The following is a 22,089-nucleotide window of genomic DNA, read 5'->3' as shown; positions in this document are numbered from 1 at the left end:
GAAGGTGGGGGTGAGCTCCTACTTGAACTGCTTAAGTCCTTCCAGTGAAGGTGTTCCACAGTGTTTCTAGGGAGGGAGTTCCAGGATTAATGATGGAGGACTGGTGATATACTTCCAACAACTTGGAGGAGAATTGGAATTGGAATTGGTTTATTATCGTCAGATGTACCGAGATACAGTGAAAAGCTTTGTTTGCATGCCATCCAGGCAGATCATTCTATACATAATTACATTGAGGTAGTAGAAAAGAAAATTGAATGCAGAATATAGTGTTACAGTTACAGAGAAAGTGCAGTGCAGGCAGACAAATACAGTACAAGGGCCACAAAGAGGTAGATTGGAAGATCAAGGAGTTCATCTTTTAACATATGAGAGGTCCGTTCAAGAGCCTGATAACAGTGGGATAGAAGCTGTCCTTCAGTCTGGTGGTACGTGTTTTCAAGCTTTTGTATCTTCTGCCTGGTGGGAGGGGCGAGAGTAGAGAATGTCCGGGGTGGGAGTCGAGGTGGTGGGTGGCCTGCTACCCTTGTCCTTTTTGGTGGTGATCGTCACGGGTTTAGGAGCTGCTGTCGGAGTAGATCGGGTGAGTAACTACACTGCATTTTGTAGACGTTACACACTGCAGCCACCATGCACCAGTAGCGGAGGGAATGAATGTTTAGGGTGTTTGCTGAGGTGACAGTCAAGCAGGTTGCTTTGTCCTGGATGGTGTTGATCTAATCCAGACAAGTGGAGGGTATTCCATCACACTTCTGCTGGACGAACTCAGCTGGTCGGACACCATCTGTGGCAGCAAGGGGATAGTTGATGTTTTGGGTCAAGACCCTGCATCAGGACTGGTCAAAACGTCGACTACCCCTTTGCCTCCACAGATGCTGCCTGACCTGCTGAGCTCCTCCAGGAGTTTGTTCTTTTTCGCTCCAGATTACAGAATCTGCAGTCTCTGTCACACTTCTGACTTGTGCCTTGTAGATGGTGGAAAGGCTCTGAAGTGTCAGGAGGTGAGTTACTTGCTGGAGAATATCTGGCAAATAATCTGCTCGTGTAGCCATGATATTTCTATGGCCAGTCCAGCTGAGTTTGTGGTTAACATGGTGGGCCGAAGGGCCTGTTTTGTGCTGTATGGTTCTATGGTTCTATGGTTTAATGGTGACCACCAGGATGTTGATGATGGGGTCTCAGCAATAGTGATGCAATGGAAAATCAAGGATAGGTGATTAGACTCTCTCTTGGACATGGCCATTGCCTGAAACTTTGATGGTGGGGATCTCAGAAGGAAGGATCTCAGGATCATCCATTCATCACTTCTGGTTGAACATGGCTGTTAATGCTTCAGCTTTGACTGCACCAGTTATGTGTTGGGCCTTGCCATTGCTGAGGTCTGGAACATCCTTAGAGCTTTCTCCTGTTAGCTGCAGATTTGGCCCACTACTATTCAGGACTAGATGAGGTGGGGCTGCAGACCTTTGATCTTCCCAGGGACTTTTCCGAATGTTAACCAACCATTCCTGTCTGCTGTTTAGGATCAAGCAAGATTGATGTAAGAGTTCAGTATGACATATTCACATTGGATTTATACAATTGTTCCAATTAGAGAGAATATCACTGGTCTTAACTGGATGACCAAGAGAAACTGGGAGGAGTAAGAAAAAGGGACAACAATTTGGACTTAGGACATGACTGGTACAACGCTTCCATCTGTAGCACACAACCTTGGACACGATGGGTACCATTTCTTTTCCAAAAATGGCATCCAACATGGATGTGAGCACCCACTGGACATCCAATGTGGGCGCACACTGGGGGATGGGTGGCAGCAGACAGATTCCCGTTGGACGCATTAGCAAACGTGCAACTAATGGCCATAAAAATGATGCAGAGCAGCAAGGTCATGAGCTAAAATGCAATCAATCTTGATTATGCAACAACAATGCCATTTTGGTGCACAATGTTTCAGCTAATGTCTTCTTTCATCACACATGGATGAACACAAGTTTGCCAGGAGGAAAGAGTCCAAGCATTTGAAGCTACCTAAATTATTTTCAGGTTTTAGGTTTCTACTAATTGATTTCCAGTGAATGTTGCAAGCGACACTTGCTTCTAGAGCTCTTTTAGCAGGTACCTTAGTTATTAAATATTAAATACGCTAAGTGCATCAGATGCCGAAGCATTTCTTCATACCTTCAAAGGTTCTATGCAAACCAGTTTCTCACAGGCTCTGGTGCACTAATAGGCAATTCTGTTAGTAAAATTCTGATGGAGAATGAACAGAGGGCACACAGACGATGGTTAGCTGATTGAACAAGAATAAAGAGAAATAAATGATTTTGTACCAGGAAGCCAAATGTACCCAGGGTTCAGGCAACAATGTTCCTATCTAAACCCAAGGTAGGAAAAGCATGCCAATATGTTTCAGAAAGGATGTCCTCACTATAATCTGCCACCTGTTACAACCACAAATTCAACCTTCTAGTGGTGCGACTTACACGGTGTGCTGCCTGTGAAAGTCAAAGTACCTGTGGCTGTGAACTTTTATGCACCTGGCTCCTTCAAGACTGGGGCTAAAGATTTTTGCCATGTCAAGGTTTGCTCTCTGCTATTGCTTTATGACGTCTATGGGAGAGTGGGGAACATTTTGTTCTCTCTTGCTAGAGAGCAGCAGACAGATCAAACACAGTGTAGCAAGAACTGCAGGTTTCATGGTGCAGTGTACTGTGAATTCATGCAAGTCACATTGTCAGCACTGCATAGCACCTTTCTAACGTACTGCAGCTGAAAGCTGCTGCTGTAGCCAGAGGCAGATAATCAAGCTGTTCAGTGGCCGGTATCCTGATGGCAGTCATCGCACGTTCAGTCTGGAGTGGTCATTGCACCATCTGCATCTGAGTATCTCAACTGGCAACAATAGCTCCCTCGTGACAGGATAGCTTAGGACCCCGGCGTGCACCCACCTGTGTACCAGACATAGAATAAAAGCCATGCTGCCACACAAAATGCGATAAAGCAGAGCAGCAGCAAGCTGAAGTAACAACCCCACTGCCCACCCTGCACTTGAGCCTTGCCACAACCTACACAGCAAGGAGCTAAAGAGAACAGGAAGAGAAAGAGATAGGAGGCAAACTAGGCAATCTCTTTCTGGTTGAGCTCTCAGTGAACAACTCATAGCACTGTTGCAGTAGTGCACATAACATTGTAGTGATGCAAACAAAGGCACTAGAAAAGATGATAAAGCCACAATGGGCGGCTTCTCACTACATGCACCTTAGTTAATAATTAATTAATATTTTGCGCACTAAATACGTTCGATGCATTAGATGTTGAAGCATTTCCTCATATCTTCAAAGGTCCTATGCAAACCAGTTACTCCAAGACTTAGGTGCATTGATAGACAATTCCTTCAATAAACAGTCTGACAGTGACAATAAACAGAGGGCACATAGACAATGGCAAGATGAATAACAGGTACAGGTACAGGGCAGACAGAGAGAAACTGTGGCCTGTGGTGCAGGAGTCCAGTCAAGGAGCGCTAACAAATCAGAACTAGACTGTTCAGCAATGGCAGCAGCAGCATTTCTTCACATGAAGAGTGGTGGACAGAAATCAGCAACTCTCTCCCCTCAAGAAAAATGGGATGGGAAGAATCAACTGAAAATGTAAGAACGAGAATCGATAAATATCATTGAACAGCAGTATGAAGAGATTTGTTTAAATGGCAGAAGGTTTCTCTGTACCTTTGGCCTTTGCTGCTTTCTCAGCTGCTTCAGTTTCGGGCTCCCTTTTGTCCTCCGGAGGTGAGGCGACTGTTAGTCTTGAGGATATTTCACTTTCACTTGGTTGTCTGATGCTTTCGAAAGTCATCTGCCATTCTGGCTTATCAGTCTGCTCAGATGGCTTCTCTTCCATTTCACTTTCTTTCGCATCTGCTGGGAAATCACATCCTTACTGAAATTGTAACTCAAAGTTAAACAGCTGCTGATTGTGGCATTTTTTTAAAGAAAAACAAGCAAATTTCATTTATTTTGTCTTGAAAGTTTTGTTCCCTTGGGTTTGTCATTGTCCCAGAACTGATAGCTGTGTCCTACAAAATGAAAACTTTCCTTCTAACACCAAAATTTCAGCCAACCACTTAATTTGCTGGTCCCCTTATCCTGATCAGTGTGTCACTCAGCTGGGTTCCTGTTTCTAATGTTACATCTTCAGACACTTCCCTTGAAGATTATCATCCTGTCAGGATGTGTCCTGAACTGTCCTTGCCTGGCTGCGACCATCTGTACACAAACCAATAAGAGTGCTGAGGAGGAAGGACCTTATATGGTTTCCTCCAACACATTAGAGAGTCTGAATATCAACAAAACTAGAGGCTTGCTTTATTTCTCCAATTACCAGGGCAGGCAGGAGTGAGGGTTTGAACCTTGAACCTTCTGATTCTTCCACTGCAAGCATGGCTTGCTAAATTTATTCATTCCATAAACCGTAAGCAGTTTCCACAACAATGTTGAATGGAGATAATACTCTGCACACACGGGCCTCTTTGAGAGAAGACTTATTGCACAATTTGGATACAGCAGCACTGATAATGAGTTTCATGCATTTAAGAATAGAAATAGATCACAGGTTAAGATTTGTGAAATGGTATGGCCGACTTCCACACAGGGAAGACAGTCAGTATACACTTAAGAAGCATTGGCATGGAAAACTGACACAACCAAAATGGAGAAACCAGAAGAATGGAAATGGACAGTGCATTCATGGTAACTATGGGACCCATGAGTTTATACAGACAATTGGTCACATGCCTTTTCCCTGACAGAAGTCAAAGAGGGTGAAGGAAATTAGGAAGGAGTCAGAAATAGATCTTGTGAAAGTGAGGAAGTGTGGAAACTGGGTCCAAAGTTAATGACATTTTCCTCTTCAGGGCAAGGATAGGAAGTGAACAGATTTACTCATCAACAACCAGAGAAAAGTAATGGAGCGAATGTGAACTGGACGGAAGTAAAGAATGCTCCATATACCCAGTGAGGAGGCAGGTTTACCTGGAACCTCATGTGGGTCCCACAGCAACTCCTACTTTGGGGATTTGAGCGCAGCTAAAGGAAGAGTTGTTCATCATGGTAAGGAGGCGAGCTGAATGAAGAGTGCCGTGCTGGATGAGGGCTGACCTGCCCTTTATCCAAGGAGAAAACAGACACCCCTCAGGGGGTGGAGGTGAGAGGAGCTGGATGTTAGCGCCTCAAAATGGAAACTGTTAAGGCACTGGCAGGTGTTAGAGGTATTATAGATGTAGGTGGGAAGGAACAAGGGAAAAAACATTGCGAAGAAATAAGTGATGGGGGAGGATGAAGCAATTGATCTGACTCAGTACCACAGCACAGCCAACACGCTCTTGCGTTTCTACAAAGCCTTCAGTAAAGCATCCCTCGGCATTTTACGGTATTGGTTTATTAAGCATTGGTTTATTATTGTCACGTGTACCGAGATACAATGAAAAGCTTTCATTTGCGTGCCATCCAGGCATTAGTACATCAAGGTAGCAAAAAGAAAACTGAATGCGGAATATAGTGTTGCAGCTACAGAGAAAGAGCAGTGTAGGTAGCCAAATAAAGTGCAAGGGCCATGACGACGTAGACCGGGAGATCAAGAATTTATCTTTAGCGAATGAGAGTTCTGTTGGAGCCTGGTAACAGTGAGATAGACTATAGAGTCTGGTGGTACGTGCTTTCAAGCTTTTGGTATCTTCTGCCTGATGGGAGAGAGGAGAAGAGAAAATGTCTGGGGTGGCAAGGATCCTTGATTATTTTGGCTTTATAGGAGCATGATCAGTGAAAATTTAACACACTATATTAGGATAAATTAGGGCTAGTGGTCAAAAACTTGATCAAAGTAGGTTTCAAGAAACAACTCCAAAGAGAATAGTTTGTGCATTTTAAATGGGAATTCTGGAGCTTATTAACCAGTTTATGGGCACCCAAAGCATTCGCATCAAGAATAAAGTCACACAATGTGAATGTGTTGATCAAGTAGTATTGCTCACATTATTAAGTTGCAGTTCCACATTGATGGTAGTCTTTTTGAGATTGTGTAAACAGATTGTTTCCTTCTAAGCACCTACCATTTTCTCCTTCAGTGACCTCCAGGAGTTTTCTCTTTGCTTGTTCCTGCTCTTGGATTAGGGTCTGTTCTTTATAGTAATCTAGTAACTCCACTGGAAGCCTCTCGCCTGGTTGTCTAGGTGGCAGCAACAGTGTGTTAAGTGAACTATAGCCTTTCATCATCCTCAGAACCTTTCAGTGGAAAGATGGACCAGACAGTTCAATGTTATAGGGTGTCACAAACATTATAAAAAAGACTGCAATAAAAACAGAAAATGCTGGCAACACTCGACAGGCCAGACACATCCACAGAAAGAAAAACTGAGTTAACATTTCGGATTTTATTTTTTTCCAGATTTCCAGCATCTGTAGTTTTCTAATTTTCATATTAAAAATTATATTTGTTTTTTCTGAGGAAATGCAGCATGCAGTTGATTTAACATTCTACACCTTAGAGCAGCAGGACACTTTTTATTGGACTACCACTCTCACATCTCATTTCTGCCTGTCATCAATTACAATTTCCCTTGTATCAATTCAATACCATTCCTTTAGTACAAGAAAACTCTTTTTCAATTATCTTTTTCCTTTGAGTCATAACTGCACACATCTTCCACACACAGTCAAGGAGGTTCAGAGAAACCTGATGCTAAACAATGTTCTGAATTGCCAACTCAAAGGTGAACAATAAAGCTTCACACAAAATGCTGGAGGAACTCAGTGGGTCGGGCAGCATCTATGGAGGGAAATGGACAGTTGACGTTTCAGGTCGAGACCCTTCACCTGGACTCAAGCTCCAACCCCTGCCATGTCTTTACTATCCCCTCCAACCTCCCCATCTCCAAAGTGGAACGTTCTGTCCTCAGCAGGGGCCTTACCTTCGTTCCCCTGCGCCCGCACCTCAACGAGTTCTGTGCCCGTCATGATGCCGATCTCTTCTTCTGTCTCCTCTGCCCCGACTTCTTCAGCAAGGATTCCACAGCCCACACCGATGACCCCTTCTCCCACCTCAAACCCTCCTCGGGCACCCCGTCTGGCCTTCTGCCCTCTCTGGATCTTTTCATTTCTAACTGCCAATGGGACATCAACCACTTTGACTTCACCACTCCTCTCACCCACTCCAACTTCACCCCCTCTGAACGTGCTGCTCTCCGCTCCCTCCGTCCCAATCCCAACCTCACCATCAAACCCACCGACAAGGGCGGTGCTGTTGTAGTCTGGCGGACCAACCTCTACCTTGCAGAAGCCAAACGGCAGCTCTCGGACACCTCCTCCTACCTACCCCTGGACCGGGATCCCGCCAAGGATCATCAGGCCACGGTCTCCTGTACCATCACCGACCTCATCACCTCTGGAGATCTCCCCTCTGTCCCCTCTACAGCATCCAGCCTGGTCGTTCCCCAACCCCACACTGCCCGCTTCTATCTCCTACCTAAGAAGGGTCCAAATGAAGGGTCTCAACCCAAAATGTTGACTATCCTTTTCCTTCCATAGATGCTGCTTGACCTGCTGAGCTCCTCCAGCACTTTGTGTGGTCCTCCAGATTCCAGCATCTACAGTCTCTTCTGTCTGAGCGATAGAGCTTGCCTACGATTCCTTTTGTTATGGATCCCTCCCTCCACCTTCACGAGCAAAACCAATGTCCCTGCTTTGTGCTGTTCTGCAGAGTTGCAGCCAAAATAAAGATTGCAAGGTAATCCACAAACAAACATTCATGCCTATATTCAGGCACTCCTGATGTTGACTGGCTGGCCAGATTTTCCAGCAACAATTAAGAATATTTTTGGTTGCCAAAATAAATGTCAGCATCCAGATGGGCTACAGTACTGACATAATTTTCAATAACCATTTTCTACTGTGTAGCCTGGCAACCATAACATCACAATCAGTCATTGCCATATTCCTCTGGCTCTGGGAAAACGCAACTTCTGATAGTTTTCCAATAGTTTCAGGTCACCTTTCAAACTGAAATTCCTGGCACTCTGTGATGCCTGTGTAAAAGAACTGATTCATCATAATTTATAATAGGAAGTAAAATACAACTCAGTGTCTTGCAGCAACGATGACGAAATTGTCATAAGTTGCCACCACCGTTCCAAGAAAGCAACAGCATATTTGGAATTTCCTTGCAGGTGTTGTTTGATATGGAAACACCAAAGTTACCATCAATGATCTGGTGTTTCACCACACCTTGTGCAGTCTGCAATCTCCTCCAATGAAATTGTGAAGATACCTGAATCACATGACAGTCCCTCACTAAATTATATTGAAAACCTAATTTGTTGCGTTAGTTCTAAATGAGTTTTTAATGGTATTCCAAGCCATAATGACTGCTTTTAAAAATCCCTGGCTCTAAGTAAATTTATGTATGCATATTGAAATTAACTTGCATGAATATTCCAAGGTACAAAGGGTTATAAAATGAAAAACAATGACATAGAAGTTGAATCAGAGTGGCAGCTTTTTGTGTGCTGTGATTAAATTTCAATGAAAAATCATTCGCCATGAGAACTTGCAGCGAGTTCCAGTATCTGAGATTTTCCAGATAATAAAAACATACGAATTAGGATCTGAAATAAGCAGTTGGCCCTGGAGCTTGCTCTGTCATTTCATAAGATTGTGCCTGATCTGATTGTAACCTCAGTTCTGCATTCCTATCCACTACACTAACCTTTTACTTCCTCGCTTATTAAGAATCGATCTTCTTCTGCCGTAAAAACTTCCAAAAGCTCTGCTTCCACTGCCCTTTGAGGAGAGTTTGAAAGAGCGGACCTTCAAACAAATGCTTGTTGGCCCATCAGGAATCAGCTCTTAAAGTGCCTTTACCGGCATCAGCAAATTTCCAGACATATATTTTTAAATAAATTGATATTTCAGCTTCTGTCTTAATTAAATCTTTATTTAGAACTCTGTATAGTGTTTGAAAGGTGATCTGTTGACTGTATGGTGTGCTTGCTGTGGGCATTCTTTTATGAGATTAATTATTCATCCAGCAGGTACTGGGACCAGAATTCTCCCTGTCACCTGACAGCAGCAGGTATCAAGAAAAGGGGAAAGGTTGCTTGAAGGTTGTGAGCAGCTCTCTCCGAGGTTGACAATGAGCATTGCTGCTTCACTGTTGATGGCAAATTCTGAACCTTTGGCTTGACAACTGATGGTAGCCTGTCAATCCGAAGGAAACTAATTTAATGGGGATGTTTCCTCATTTAAGGTCACTCTTAACCTTAAATATTGCACATTTAAATATAGTAAACCGATCTGTCTCTCACAAGACCTTAATAGGAGCAGGAGTTGGCCACCAGGTCCCTCAAGCCTGCCCCACCATTCAATATAATTATGGTTGATCTGCCCCAGGCCTCAAATCCTCTTCTGTGCCAGTTCCTTGTAGCCCTCAATTGCTCAGCCTTTCAAAAATGTACATAAGTCCTCTTTAAATACTTCCAATGATCTTGTCTCCACAATCCTCCTGGATAGAGAAATCTAAAGAATCATCACCCTCTGTGAGAAGAAATTCCTACACGTCTCAGTTTTAAATGACTGCCCCTTATTCTCTGTTCAGGACTCCACCACTAATAGAAATTCTCAACATTTAACCTGTTATGCCTCCTAACAATCTTATATGTTTCAATAAGATTACTCCACATTCATTTTCCTTTGTTCCCATGTTTGCTTTAACAGTTACAATTCTATTAGGTTTCATCTCCACGAGATAAAACACTGCCAGACAAGCAAAGTAAAAGCCTTGATCTAATAAAGATACTAAATAGTGCCATGGTATTAAAATGGGTGTGATAATGACGAGTGTGCTAAGCCAACGAGCCTCAGCTAGAGACACAATGAATAGCTCCAGCACCTCTGTGCCAAGATGGAGAAAAGTCCGCTTTGGTTCCTTTTTGATGATACTTGGAAGGTTACGAGTGGATGTCAGACAATGACAGAGTCAGAGTCAGGGATGGGCTGGGGATCAAGATTTGCGATTCAGGTTGAATCTGAGGCTAGGGGTCTGGTTGAGCCTGGGAATTTAGGACTTGGTTCAGACTGGTGCTTGGAGTCGGGCTCAACTCTGGTGAACTTGATGAAATGAAAATCAGGCAGACTCTATAAATGATGGGCAATACGTTCCACCGGTGTAACACCCGGGCACTGAAAACCTCTCTCTTTGTCTCTAAGCAATAATAAAATTGACAGATATTTCCAGAGACCTTCTCTTCCTCCAGGTACTTCTCATCAAATTCAACGGAATAGAATTCAACCGGGAAGCTGCAGGGATTCTTCACGACCACCGTCCCCTCTGCATCTGCGCTGTACGGTAAAATTGGTCCCAGTTCCAACAAAGTGGTAGAAAAGTCTAGGCGAGGCTCCAGCCCTTGACCCCTGGCCATGATCAGCACCTGGTTACTGCTTTGTGCTAAGTTCAGCACCAGTTGATGGTTATAAAGTTTCTGTTGATTTAAAAGAAACAACCTTGATTAAATCTCTTGTTGCTGTCATCAGGAATAATTAGTTGCATTGGCATTAGGAAAACACTCTGTTAACAATCACACTAGTATGAAAACAGAACTATCGATCAGTATAATTGGGCAATAAAATGTACATAAGGGGTTTTAAAGAAGGATTGAGGAGAGTCAGTTTCCAAGGGCAGGAGATTTAGAAACCAGAAAGGACAGATTTAAGATTTTTGGAAAAAGAACCGGAAAGGAAGTTCAGAAGAACATTTTGTGCACAGAGTTGTTCTAATCTAGTGTCCACTGCTTGGAAGGGTAATGGGAGCAAAGTTGACAGTTATTTTCAGAAGTGAATTAGTGATGATGATATGATGATATATCTTTATTAGTCACATGTACATCGAAACACGCAGTGAAATGAACCTTTTGCATAGAGTGTTCTGGGGGCAGCCAGCAAGTGTCTCCACACTTCCGGCGCCAACAACTTCCTAACCCATATGTCTTTGGAATGTGGGAGGAAACCGGAGCACCCGGAGGAAACCCATGCAGTCACTGGAAGAACGTACAAACTCCTTACAGACAGCGGCAGGAATTGAACCCGGGTCGCTGGCACTGTAATAGCGTTACGCTAACCGCTACACTATAAGCAAAAAGTAGGCAACCAGGACAAAAAGCTTGATCCAAGAGCCATCCTGTAAGAACAAGCCCAATGACCTTGAATGTAGAGTGATCATGTAAAAAAAATGGTGAGTCCTTGTCGAACAATCCAGTAAATGGACTTCATCATCCTCCGTTTCCCATATAGGGCAGTGGATGGTTTACTGGATGGATCACTACTGGCCTGCTTCAGTCCTGAATACTTGGGACAGTCAGAGCTTTGAGCATCAAAGTGTCCACAGAGTCAGGGAGAATACAGCACAGAAACAAGCCCTTTGGCCCATCAAGTCTGCACTGACCATCAACCACCCATCTCTGTCACTTGTAAGGTGACTTCAATGGATTTCCCTTTACTCATTACTAGGCACGTGCAAAGTGCTCAGTGATCACTCTGTGAGTAGAAATACCACATATCTCTACTGGTAGCTGGTACATTATTCTTTCCTTCCTTGAGAAACACACCTCCTCTGCAGGGGTGAATGTCATCTGCACATTGACTCTCTCCCCAGCATTGACCACACCACAAGGCGGTAACATGAGAAACACGTAGGATGGCGGCTTCAACTCTCTCAGCAGTTTGGATCGCAGGTGCAGGGGAACGTGCTTATCAAGCTGTTTAAATCAGAAACCGCAAAGCAGTATTAATGATGTGACTGGCAGATCAATAAATTACATTCACACAGAATTATGCAGAAGTTCACTATAAATAGACAGCTGACAGTGTCCTGTCACCATATATGCTGCACCCTCTTACCCGATCAACATATTTTTCACAACAAATTTCACGTCATTTAAGTCAGTGATAATAAATCTGATTCTGATTCTGAAATGGTAATCCCAAGGATTACAGAATGCACTCCAGCAACTCACCGAGACTCCTCAGGCAGCACTTTCCAAACCCACCACCTCTCCCAGCGAGAAGGACAAGGGCAGCAAAAGCTCGGGGAACACCACCCCCTGGGAGTCGCCCTCCGAGCCGCACACCGTCCCGACTCGGAAATATATCGCCGTCCCTTCACCGTCGCTGGGTCAAAGTCCTGGAACTCCCTCCCTAACAGCACTGTGGGTGCACCCACACCTCACGGACTGCAGCGGTTCCAGAAGGCAGCTCACCACCACCTTCTCACGGGCAACTAGTGACGGGCAATTAAATGTTGGCTCAGCCTGTGAAGCCCACGCCCCTTGAATGAACAAATAAAATCCCAAGGCCTGGACTAATGTGATGGGACAAGAACTCCAATCCTACTACAGCAGTTGGCAAACTTAAACTTAGTTAATTAAGTAAGCTGGATTCCTTTTTTAATAAAAAGCTTGTCTCTTCAATGGTGACCATGAACCAGTGGTTTGTCAATTAAATCCTATCACTAATTTCCTTCAGGGTAGGATATCGGCTGCCTTAACCCGGACTGCTACTGACTCTTAGTTGAGCTGTAGAATGATCCAGCCAACCACTGAGTTGTATCAAAACTGCTACATTAAATCACAACAGGACTAAGATAGAATGAACTACCCAGTGTCAATCTAGCTCACTCAACCATGCAACTCTTCTCACAATCATCTGGGGATATGCCTAAATTGGGAGAGCTGTCTCACAGGTGATTCAAGCAACAGCCTGATGCAGTGTTACTAACAGAATCATACTTTTCATCCAAAGTGCCAGACTGCTCCATTACAATCCCTGTACATCCCTTTCCAGCAGAAGGACACAGCCAGGGAAAGTTGCTGATTACCCCACAAGTGATGAATCATGTTAAACAATACTGCAAAGAAGCAGCAAAGATAGCAAGGCCAGAGAATCTGGCTGGGACACTCAACATCCCTCACCAAGAGTAGTCCTGCAGGAACATTATTAACCAAGCTTGCTGAATCCTGAGGGCTCAGCTGCCCAGACTGGGTATGAACCAACGTAAAGAACTAATCTACTTGACCTTGTCATCACCAATGCATCTGCTGGCTATGGATCTGTCCACGACAGGATTGATGGAGTGATCACCATACTGTCCTAGTGTAAGGTGTCACCTTTATACCATGACATCCGCCATCATGTGTGGCACTAGCATTATGCTAAATGGGGTTTTGGAACACATCTGTCAGGTCAAATCTGGTCATCCATGTGGCAGTGTGAGCCATCAGCAGCAGTTGAACTGTCTTCCAGTGCAACCTGTAACCCAACTGATTTGTTTATGAGTGGCGTCCTTCTGTGCCTTGTCAATTCCATGATTCTGTATCCCTCACTCTACAAATAGTATCAAGTCAGGAAATCTATTCTGGTGCATTGAAGAACATGAAAATGATGGCTGATGAAGTACCAGAGGAGGTTCCAGCCTGGTGAAGCTCCAGTACAGGATTACACGTGCTAAACACTGAACCTTGCATGCAACTGACGGAGCTAAACAAACCCACATCCAGGTGAAAATGGTGGCAGGTATTAAACAGCTAGTGGAGGGAAGCAACCGCACTCTCACTAATGCTGGAGCACGGAATGTAAGGGTGAGAGACAAGGCTGAGGCTGCTGCAACCACGTTCCCCTCAATCACGTACCAGCCTGACGTCACAGAGTCATACAGATGGGAGACAGGCCCTTCAGCCCATCAAGTCTGCGCTGACCATTAACTACCCCTTCACACTAATCCCACAATTATCCCATTTTATTCTCCCCACAATCCCATCAACTCCCTCCAAATTCTACCACTTACCTACACAATAGCAGCAATTTACAGCAGACAATTAACCTATCAACCCGCACGTCCCTGGGATGTGGGAGGAAACCACAGCATCCGGAAGGAATCAAGTGGTCACAGGAAAAATGTGCAAACTCTATACTGACAGCACCAGCTTTTGAAACCAGGTCACTGGAGCTGTGAGGCAGTTCTACAAGCTGCATCACGGTGCTGCCCTGAAATATTACTGTCACTGCCTTACTACTGGAGAATTGAAACCCTGGAGTTATCGGCCCCACAATACTGTGGGAGTACAGTCATCAGGATGATTGCACAGTTCATCAAGAGAGCAACTCATTGCCACCATCACAAGCATGATTAGTGACTGACACCCTCCTCCCATGAATTAATAACATTAAACTTTGTATTAAATGCATCTTGATTTTTGGACTCTTGTGTGTGCTGATTAATTCTTTCTTCTCACCACACTGGCACGTACCCTTACACAGAGATGGACTCTGACCTCACGATCTACCTTGTTGTGACCTTGCACCTTTATTGCACTGCACTTTCTCTGTAGCTGTAACACTTTACTCTGTACTGTTATTGTTTTTACCTGTACTACATCAATGCACTCTGTACTAACCCAATGTAACTGCACTGTGTAATGAATTGACCTGTATGATCGCTTTGTAAGACAAGTTTTTCACTGTACCTCAGTACAAGTGACAATAATAAACCAATACCAATAAAAACATTGCTTCTGAATTTCTGAATGGGTTTACAATTATCTGATATTTATGACACCCCAATTTAGAATTGTCCATAAGTTTCTCAATAATTACTGTGAAAGAAAAATGAGCTTTTATCACCTTTTTCTTCACAATACTGGTATCAGTGAAAGACCATTCACAGGGGACTTGCAGGTGGTTGTAGAGCTGGATAGTTATAACTTGACAATGCCCGCACTGCACGGTGCCAAAGTCCAGGTGCTCGCTGGAGACGGTCAGGTCTGGCTCTGTCACTGTAGCTTGCAAGATGACGTTCACCGTGGGTCCACCTACAACCTGGACAAAGCATTAGAAACATAATCAAACAATTCAGCACCTTCAGCAACCTCTCCCCCCATCACTGCAATCTTCTCTCAGCGAGATTCCATCACTGGTACATTGAAAGAACAAAGGCCTTAAGAATTGTTGCTTTCTGAGTGTATTCTCCCAATTAATTTTACTACCGATGAAATAAGAGCAATTTGCCTCTTGGAAACAGTGATTTTAGATTAGATTAGATTATTGTCATATACACCAGGTGCAATGAAATTCCTTGTTTGCTCACAGAGTAAACAGTTTACATAGTAATAATAAATACAACAAATACAGCGACAAGCATAAAAGAGCAGAATGGTGCAAAGATTGCAGTGCAATCTGAAGTACTGCAAAAAATATACTAAAGTGACAACCCTACCACTCTCAGCTATTCTGAGAGAGGTGGAGGTAAGAGTGTGAGAACGTGGCTGCACCACTGGGAAGGGAGCGTGAAGGAAGTGAGCGGTTCAGGAGTCTCATAGCAATAGGGAAGAAGCTGTTCTTCAATCTGGAGACCTGGGCTTTCAACAAGAGGAAAGATGGCGTAGAATGCTGTGTAGCTATGAATGGTGTACAGATGGTTGAGTTTCACTGATCATTGTCGTTTTAAGCAAGAACGTTCTTCCCGTGACCTGAGACTGGGTGGTCAGCTTTTCTCACACTATGTTGCTCATCTACCCACTCCCAGCAGCCACGTTAATATATTTTGTTTACTCATTCAAGGGACGTGGGCTTCACAGGCTGACCCAGCATTTCGTTGCCCGTCCCTAGTTGCCCGTGGGAAGGTGGCGGTGAGCTGCCTTCTGGAACCGCTGCAGTCCGTGAGGTGTGGGTGCACCCACAGTGCTGTCAGGGAGGGAGTTCCAGGACTTTGACCCAGCGACGGGGAAGGGACGGTGATATATTTCCGAGTCGGGACGGTGTGCGGCTCGGAGGGCAACTCCCAGGGGGTGGTGTTCCCCGAGCTTTTGCTGCCCTTGTCCTTCTCGCTGGGAGAGGTGGTGGGTTTGGAAGGTGCTGCTCGGGGAGTCTCGGTGAGTTGCTGCAGTGCATCCTGTCGATGGGACAGACTGCTGCTACTGTGTGTCGGTGGTGGAGTGAGTGAGTGGGTGTGGATGGGGAGCCTGTCAAGCCGGCTGCTGTGTCCTGTATGGTGTCGAGCTTCTTGAGTGTTATTGAAGCTGCCCTCACCCAGGTGAGTGGAGAGCGTTCCCTCACACCCCTGACTTGAGCCGTGTAGATGGTGGACGGGCTTTGGGGAATAGGAGGTGAGATTCTCACCACAGGATTCCTAGCCTTAAACGGGCCACTTCCCTTTTAGGAATGCTCACTCAAACAAGCTGCCTGCTCTCTCCAGCGGGATTTCCATTTGTCTCTTTTCCCTTGCTCAACCCTAATGGTTTCCATTTCCATTTTGATAAGATGTTGATCTTTCTCTGCAACTTGTTTCCTCATGTTCCAGTTCTGAAGAAAGGTCATCAGTCTGAACGTTAAGCTCTATACCTCCCTCCACAGGTGCTGCCTGCCACCCCCATTCCAACTTTTCTGTCTTCTGCCCTGATACACTGTTCCACGAAGCCCAACACAAGCTCGAGGAACAACACCTCCAAGGACTTTGCAGCCCCTGGGTCTTGACATTGAGTTCATCAATTTCAGATAACCAGCCTTGCTTGTTTGTGCCAGAACTAGTTAGTTTTGATGTAAAAACAAACTGCTGGAGGAACTGAGTGGATGGAGCAGCATCTGTGCAGGGAAAAGAACTGTCGATGTTTCAGGTGAAGACTCTGCATCAGGACTGAGAGTGGAGAGGGAAGGTTCCCACTATCACCTTCCTTACTTATCAGAGCCCGGCACTGGGAGCTTCTGCGACCCATTTATCACCCTCCAGCCTCTGTCTCCACTTTCAGCCTCCGCTCCCCCTCCCTTGCTCTATTTGCCCCCTCTTTTTTTTCTTTTACCTCCCATGCCTGCTTTGACCTATCAGCCACCTACCTGTCTCCCAACTCCACTCCTCTCCCTCCCTCACCTGGCTCCCTCTGCCCGTAACCCCTCGCCCTTTCCTCTTTATACCAGCAACCTTCCCTCATCACTCTCAGTCCTGGTGCAGAGTCTCAACTCAAAACGTCAACAATTCCTCTCCCCCACAGATGCTGCTTGACCTGCTGAGTTCCTCCAGCAGATTGCTTGTTGCTCCAGATTTCAGCCTCTGCAGTCTCATGTCTCCATAGTTCTGATGTAACACCATTCCAGCTTCAGCACTAAATGAGCTTTTCTCTTTCCACAGAAGTTGCCTGACCTGCTGAGTACTTCCAACATTTTTTTTACTTCAGATTTTTAGCAACAGCTATGTTCTGCATTAAATGTTAGCTTTTCCCTTCTTCTGCCCTCGCTCACCTCCCTCTGCTTGCTCCTCTCTGACAGATCAGCTGTGATTAACAAGCACTCACCACCCTTTCTTAAATGGCATCCACAGTATTTGTGTCTCCTTATTCTTGGTCCACACCTGATCGTAGGCACCCCCTCTGTTCTCTCCACCCTTCCCCTCTCCGCAATCTGAAACACCCTTGTTTTCTCATTTTTTCAGTTCTGATGAGAAGTCATTAACCTGGAAAATTAACATGGCTTCTCTCTCCACAGATACTGCCTAACCTGTTGAGTATCCCCAGCAATTTCAGATTTCCTGCATCTGCAGTTCTCCACCTTTAGATTAATATCCCCTCGTGTCAGTTTTCTTGTAGGGTTGGCTGCCAAGCCACTTATGAAACATAGAAGAAGCATAATGATAGCCAATTGTAATTGCCCTGGTTTTTTGCATTGATTTACAAGTACAGCAGTGATAATGACCACTGCTGTGCTTGATGTAGTGATCTGTGGGCTAAATGATCACTGTGGCAAAGGCCCAATCAGGCCAGTCCAGAGCATGTCTCTGATTGTGTCTTTTTCTTGTACTGTCTTGTTTTTGCACAGTCTTTTATACTTTCTCTTCACTGTCTGATATAACTTGTGTATAATTTATATTCTGTGTGTTGTCTGTACCTACGTGCCTGTGATGCTGCTGTAGCAAATTCTTCATTGTACCTGTACCTCGCCGCACTTGTGCACAAGACAATAAGCTCGATTTGACATGAAGGCCCAATCAACATCACTGCAGCATTTAACCCCACCCCTTCCCAATTGCTCTCTCACTCTTCATCCTTCTCCACTCCCTCTCCATTTTCACTCATCTACATGGTCCCTCTATTTTCCCTCACCTCGGCTGCCACATTAGGAGTTAGAGCCAAATCAGCTCCTATTTAGCACCAGAAATTGTGAAATCCAATTTCCTGACAAAGATATTTTATTGCAGAGGATTGCAGTTATAACTATCACTTAAAATAAGATTAAAACCAATCCAAACACATGCAAAGTATTAATGACGCTTGTGACAGGAGGTCAACATCCTGTACCTGCCAACACTGTCTGTAACCCTCTAGCTGTGGGGACAACGCAACTCTTGACCTTTCTCTGCAAGGTGTGGCAGGGGCGGGAGAGTGGGGCTGCGACACTGCGGTATGAGGAATCACAGGCATTAACTGTTCTTTGGCAAGTGATGCTGAAATCAACTTTATACTGTGGTGGCATTTGGATATTAAAGGTCACAACAGCTATGTTTATGTAAGGTTGACAACTGCAGCTTCTTGATATATCACCTTTGACTTATCACCTTACTGCCTGTTGAATTGTATTGAACAGCGTAATAAACCAGAGCTCCCGGTCCAAGTGATACATCCCACCAACAACAAATCATTCTCTTTCAAAACTGTGAAAGAGAGTTAAATGAAACTGGACCTCAGAAAAACCAGGAGTGATTGTTTATTTTGTAACGCACCTGTATTGATATCAAAGCTTTCGTGTATCCAATACTGAGGTTTGCACTACGGGGATCAAACCGTACTTCAAAAGTCTCTGTTTCACAATAGGGCAGATTGTTCACCCTGTGCAGCTCAGCGCTGAAACCTACAACATAAACCACATCACATCGATCACAATAAACACATTCACCTTAATATTACTGAATGAACAATACAGTGTAAAAAACATTGAACTTCTGCTGTAATTTAGCAGTACTCCTCCTCAGTTCTATCACAAAAGAGAATTTGTATCTGGGACAATCACGACGTATTCCAGTCACTGAATAATTCTGTGTGAATTCTGATGGTTTATAAAGGGATTAATAGATACCTCGAGACAAGTTGCAGGCTGTAATCTAATCATACGAGATGGATAGTAATGCAACCTTTTACTGTCTTGGATGGGTGTTTTTTTTTGCTTTCATGCATAAATTGTGCGAAGGTGATAAAACAGGACAAATGCACGAGGAGCCCGTGGGTTGTTTCCACCAGGTTCTTTATAGCTGCATGCCTCTTGTCACCATGTGTGGTTACAGAAGCCTGTCTTGGGATCAGAAGCCATGGATTTAAGGAATAGTCCTTATCTCCCAAGAGTCATCTATTGATCTGTTGTGCCTTTTAAAACACAATGGATATGGCAGACTTCTCATATCATTGTTTTTGGATATTGAATATTCCTGGTTTTCAGTGTTTTAAAAGGGATAGGGAGGGGGGGGGAGAAGAGGAGGAGGGGTGGCGATACTGGTCGGGGACACTATCACAGCTGCAGAAAGGGTGGATAATGTAGCAGGATCCTCTCTAGAGTCAGTATGGGTGGAAGTTAGGAACAAGAAAGGAGCGGTTACTCTACTGGGAGTATCCTATAGGCCTCCCGGTAGCAGCAGGGATTCTGAGGAGCAGATTGGGAGGCAGATTTTGCAAAGGTGCAAGAATGACAGGGTTGTTATCATGGGAGACTTCAACTTCCCAAATATTGATTGGCACCTGCTTAGTGCCAAAGGGTTAGACGGGGCAGAGTTTGTTAAGTGTGTCCAGGACGGATTCCTGTCACAGTATGTTGACAGACCGACTAGAGGGGATGCCATATTAGATCTAGTATTAGGTAATGAACCGGGTCAGGTGACAGATCTCTCAGTGGGTGAGCATTTGGGGGACAGTGACCACTGCTCCATAACCTTTAGCATTGTCATGGACAGGGATAGGAGCAAAGAGGACGGGAAGATATTTAATTGGGGAAAGGCAAATTATGAGGCTATAAGGCGAGAACTTGGGAGTGTGAATTGGGATGACACTTTTGAAGGGGAATGTACTATGGAGATGTGGTCGATGTTCAGGGATCTCTTGCAGGATGTTAGGGATAAATTTGTCCCAGTGAGGCAGAGAAGGAATGGCAGGGTGAAGGAACCATGGGTGACAAGAGAGGTGGAACAACTAGTTAGGAAGAAGGCAGTGTACATAAGGTGTAAGCAGCAAGGATCAGATAGGGCTCATTAGGAATATAGAGTAGCAAGGAAGGAACTTAAGAAGGGTCTGAGGAGAGCAAGAAGGGGACATTGAAAGGCTTTGGCGAGTAGGGTTAAGGAGAACCCCAAGGCTTTTTTCTCGTACCTGAAGAGCAGAAGGATGACGAGAGTAAAGGTAGGTCCGATTAGAGACAAAGGTGGGAAGATGTGCCTGGAAGCTGTGGAAGTGGGTGAAGTTCTCAATGAATACTTCTCTTCAGTATTCACCAAGAAGAGGGGCCTTGATGACGCTGAGGACAGTGTTGGTAAGGGTAATGTTCTAAAGCATGTAGATATCAAGTGAGAGGATATGATGGAGCTGTTAGAAAATATTAGGACAGATAATTCCCCGGGGCCTGACGGAATATTCTGCAGGCTGCTCCGCAAGGCGAGGGAGGAGATTGCTGAGCCATTCGCTAGGATCTTTGAGTCCTCGTTGTCCACGGGAATGGTACCAGAGGACTGGAGGGTGGCAAATGTTGTCCCCTTATTCAAAAAAGGTAGTAGAGATAGTCCAGGGAATTACAGACCAGTGAGCCTTACGTCTGTGGTGGGCAAGCTGTTAGAAAGGATTCTAGGAGATAGGATCTATGAGCATTTAGAGAATCATGTACTGATTAGGGACAGCCAGCATGGATTTGTGAAGGGAAGATCTTGCCTCACAAGCCTGATAGGGTTCTTTGAGGAGGTGACCAGGAAGATTGATGAGGGTAGTGCAGTAGATGTGGTCTACATGGATTTAGTAAGGCGTTTGACAAGGTTCCAATGGTAGGCTTCTTCAGAAGGTCAGAGGGCAAGGGATCCAGGGAGGCTTGGCCGTGTGGATTCAGAATTGGCTTGCCTGTAGAAAGCAAAGGGTTGTGGTGGAGGGAGTGCATTCGGATTGGAGGGCTGTGACTAGTGGTGTCCCACAAGGATTGGTTCTGGGACCTCTACTTTTCGTGATTTTTATTAATGACTTGGATGAGGGGGTGGAAGGATGGGTTAGCAAGTTTGCAGACGACACAAAGGTCGGTGGTGTTGTGGATAGTGTGGAGGGCTGTCAAAGGTTACAGAGGGATATTGATAGGATGCAGATCTGGGCTGAGAAGTGGCAGATGGAGTTTAATCCGGAGAAGTGTGAGGTGGTACACTTTGGAAGGACAAACTCCAAGGCAGAGTACAAGGTTAATGGTAGGATACTGAGTAGTGTGGAGGAGCAGAGGGATCTGGGGGGTTCATATCCACAGATCACTGAAAGTTGCCTCATAGGTGGATAGGGTAGTTAAGAAAGCTTATGGGATGTTAGCTTTCATTAGTTGTGGGATCGAGTTTAAGAGCCACGAGGTAATGATGTAGCTCTACAAAACTCTGGTTAGACCACACTTAGAGTACTGTGTGTAATTCTGGTCGCCTCATTATAGGAAGGATGTGGAAGCGTTGGAAAGGGTGCAGAGGAGATTTACCAGGATGCTGCCTGGATTGGAGAGTAAGGGTTATGAGGAGAGACTAAGGGAGCTAGGGCTTTACTCATTGGAGAGAAGGAGGATGAGGGGAGACATGATAGAGGTTTACAAAATATTAAGAGGAATAGATAGAGTGGACAGCCAGCGCCTCTTTCCCAGGGCACCAATGCTCAATACAAGAGGGTATGGCTTTAAGGTAATGGGTGGGAAGTTCAAGGGAGATATCAGAGGGAGGTTTTTCACGCAGAGAGCGGTAGGTGCATGGAATGCGCTGCCTGGGGCAGTGGTGGAGGCTGATATGTTGGTCAAGTGCAAG

The 22,089-nt window shown here is 44.9% G+C and overlaps 1 protein-coding gene across 1 annotated transcript in view; it reads right to left on the bottom strand.

Moving 5' to 3' along the window:
• The window catches only part of hydin (HYDIN axonemal central pair apparatus protein), a 541,323-nt gene that overhangs the window by 223,730 nt on the left and 295,504 nt on the right, over nt 1–22,089 (bottom strand). Inside the window, exons 33-38 of the mRNA XM_052028752.1 lie at nt 18,805–18,932; nt 14,724–14,918; nt 11,654–11,803; nt 10,292–10,531; nt 6,110–6,281; nt 3,732–3,920 (exon numbers count right to left, since the gene is read on the bottom strand). Of these exons, the coding sequence (XP_051884712.1) occupies nt 3,732–3,920; nt 6,110–6,281; nt 10,292–10,531; nt 11,654–11,803; nt 14,724–14,918; nt 18,805–18,932 (1,074 nt within the window). The remainder of the gene's footprint in view (nt 1–3,731; nt 3,921–6,109; nt 6,282–10,291; nt 10,532–11,653; nt 11,804–14,723; nt 14,919–18,804; nt 18,933–22,089) is intronic.

This window comes from Pristis pectinata, chromosome 13, assembly GCF_009764475.1.
Source record: "Pristis pectinata isolate sPriPec2 chromosome 13, sPriPec2.1.pri, whole genome shotgun sequence".
NCBI classification, from domain to species: domain Eukaryota; kingdom Metazoa; phylum Chordata; class Chondrichthyes; order Rhinopristiformes; family Pristidae; genus Pristis; species Pristis pectinata.
This window is presented reverse-complemented; position numbering and strand designations above follow the sequence as displayed.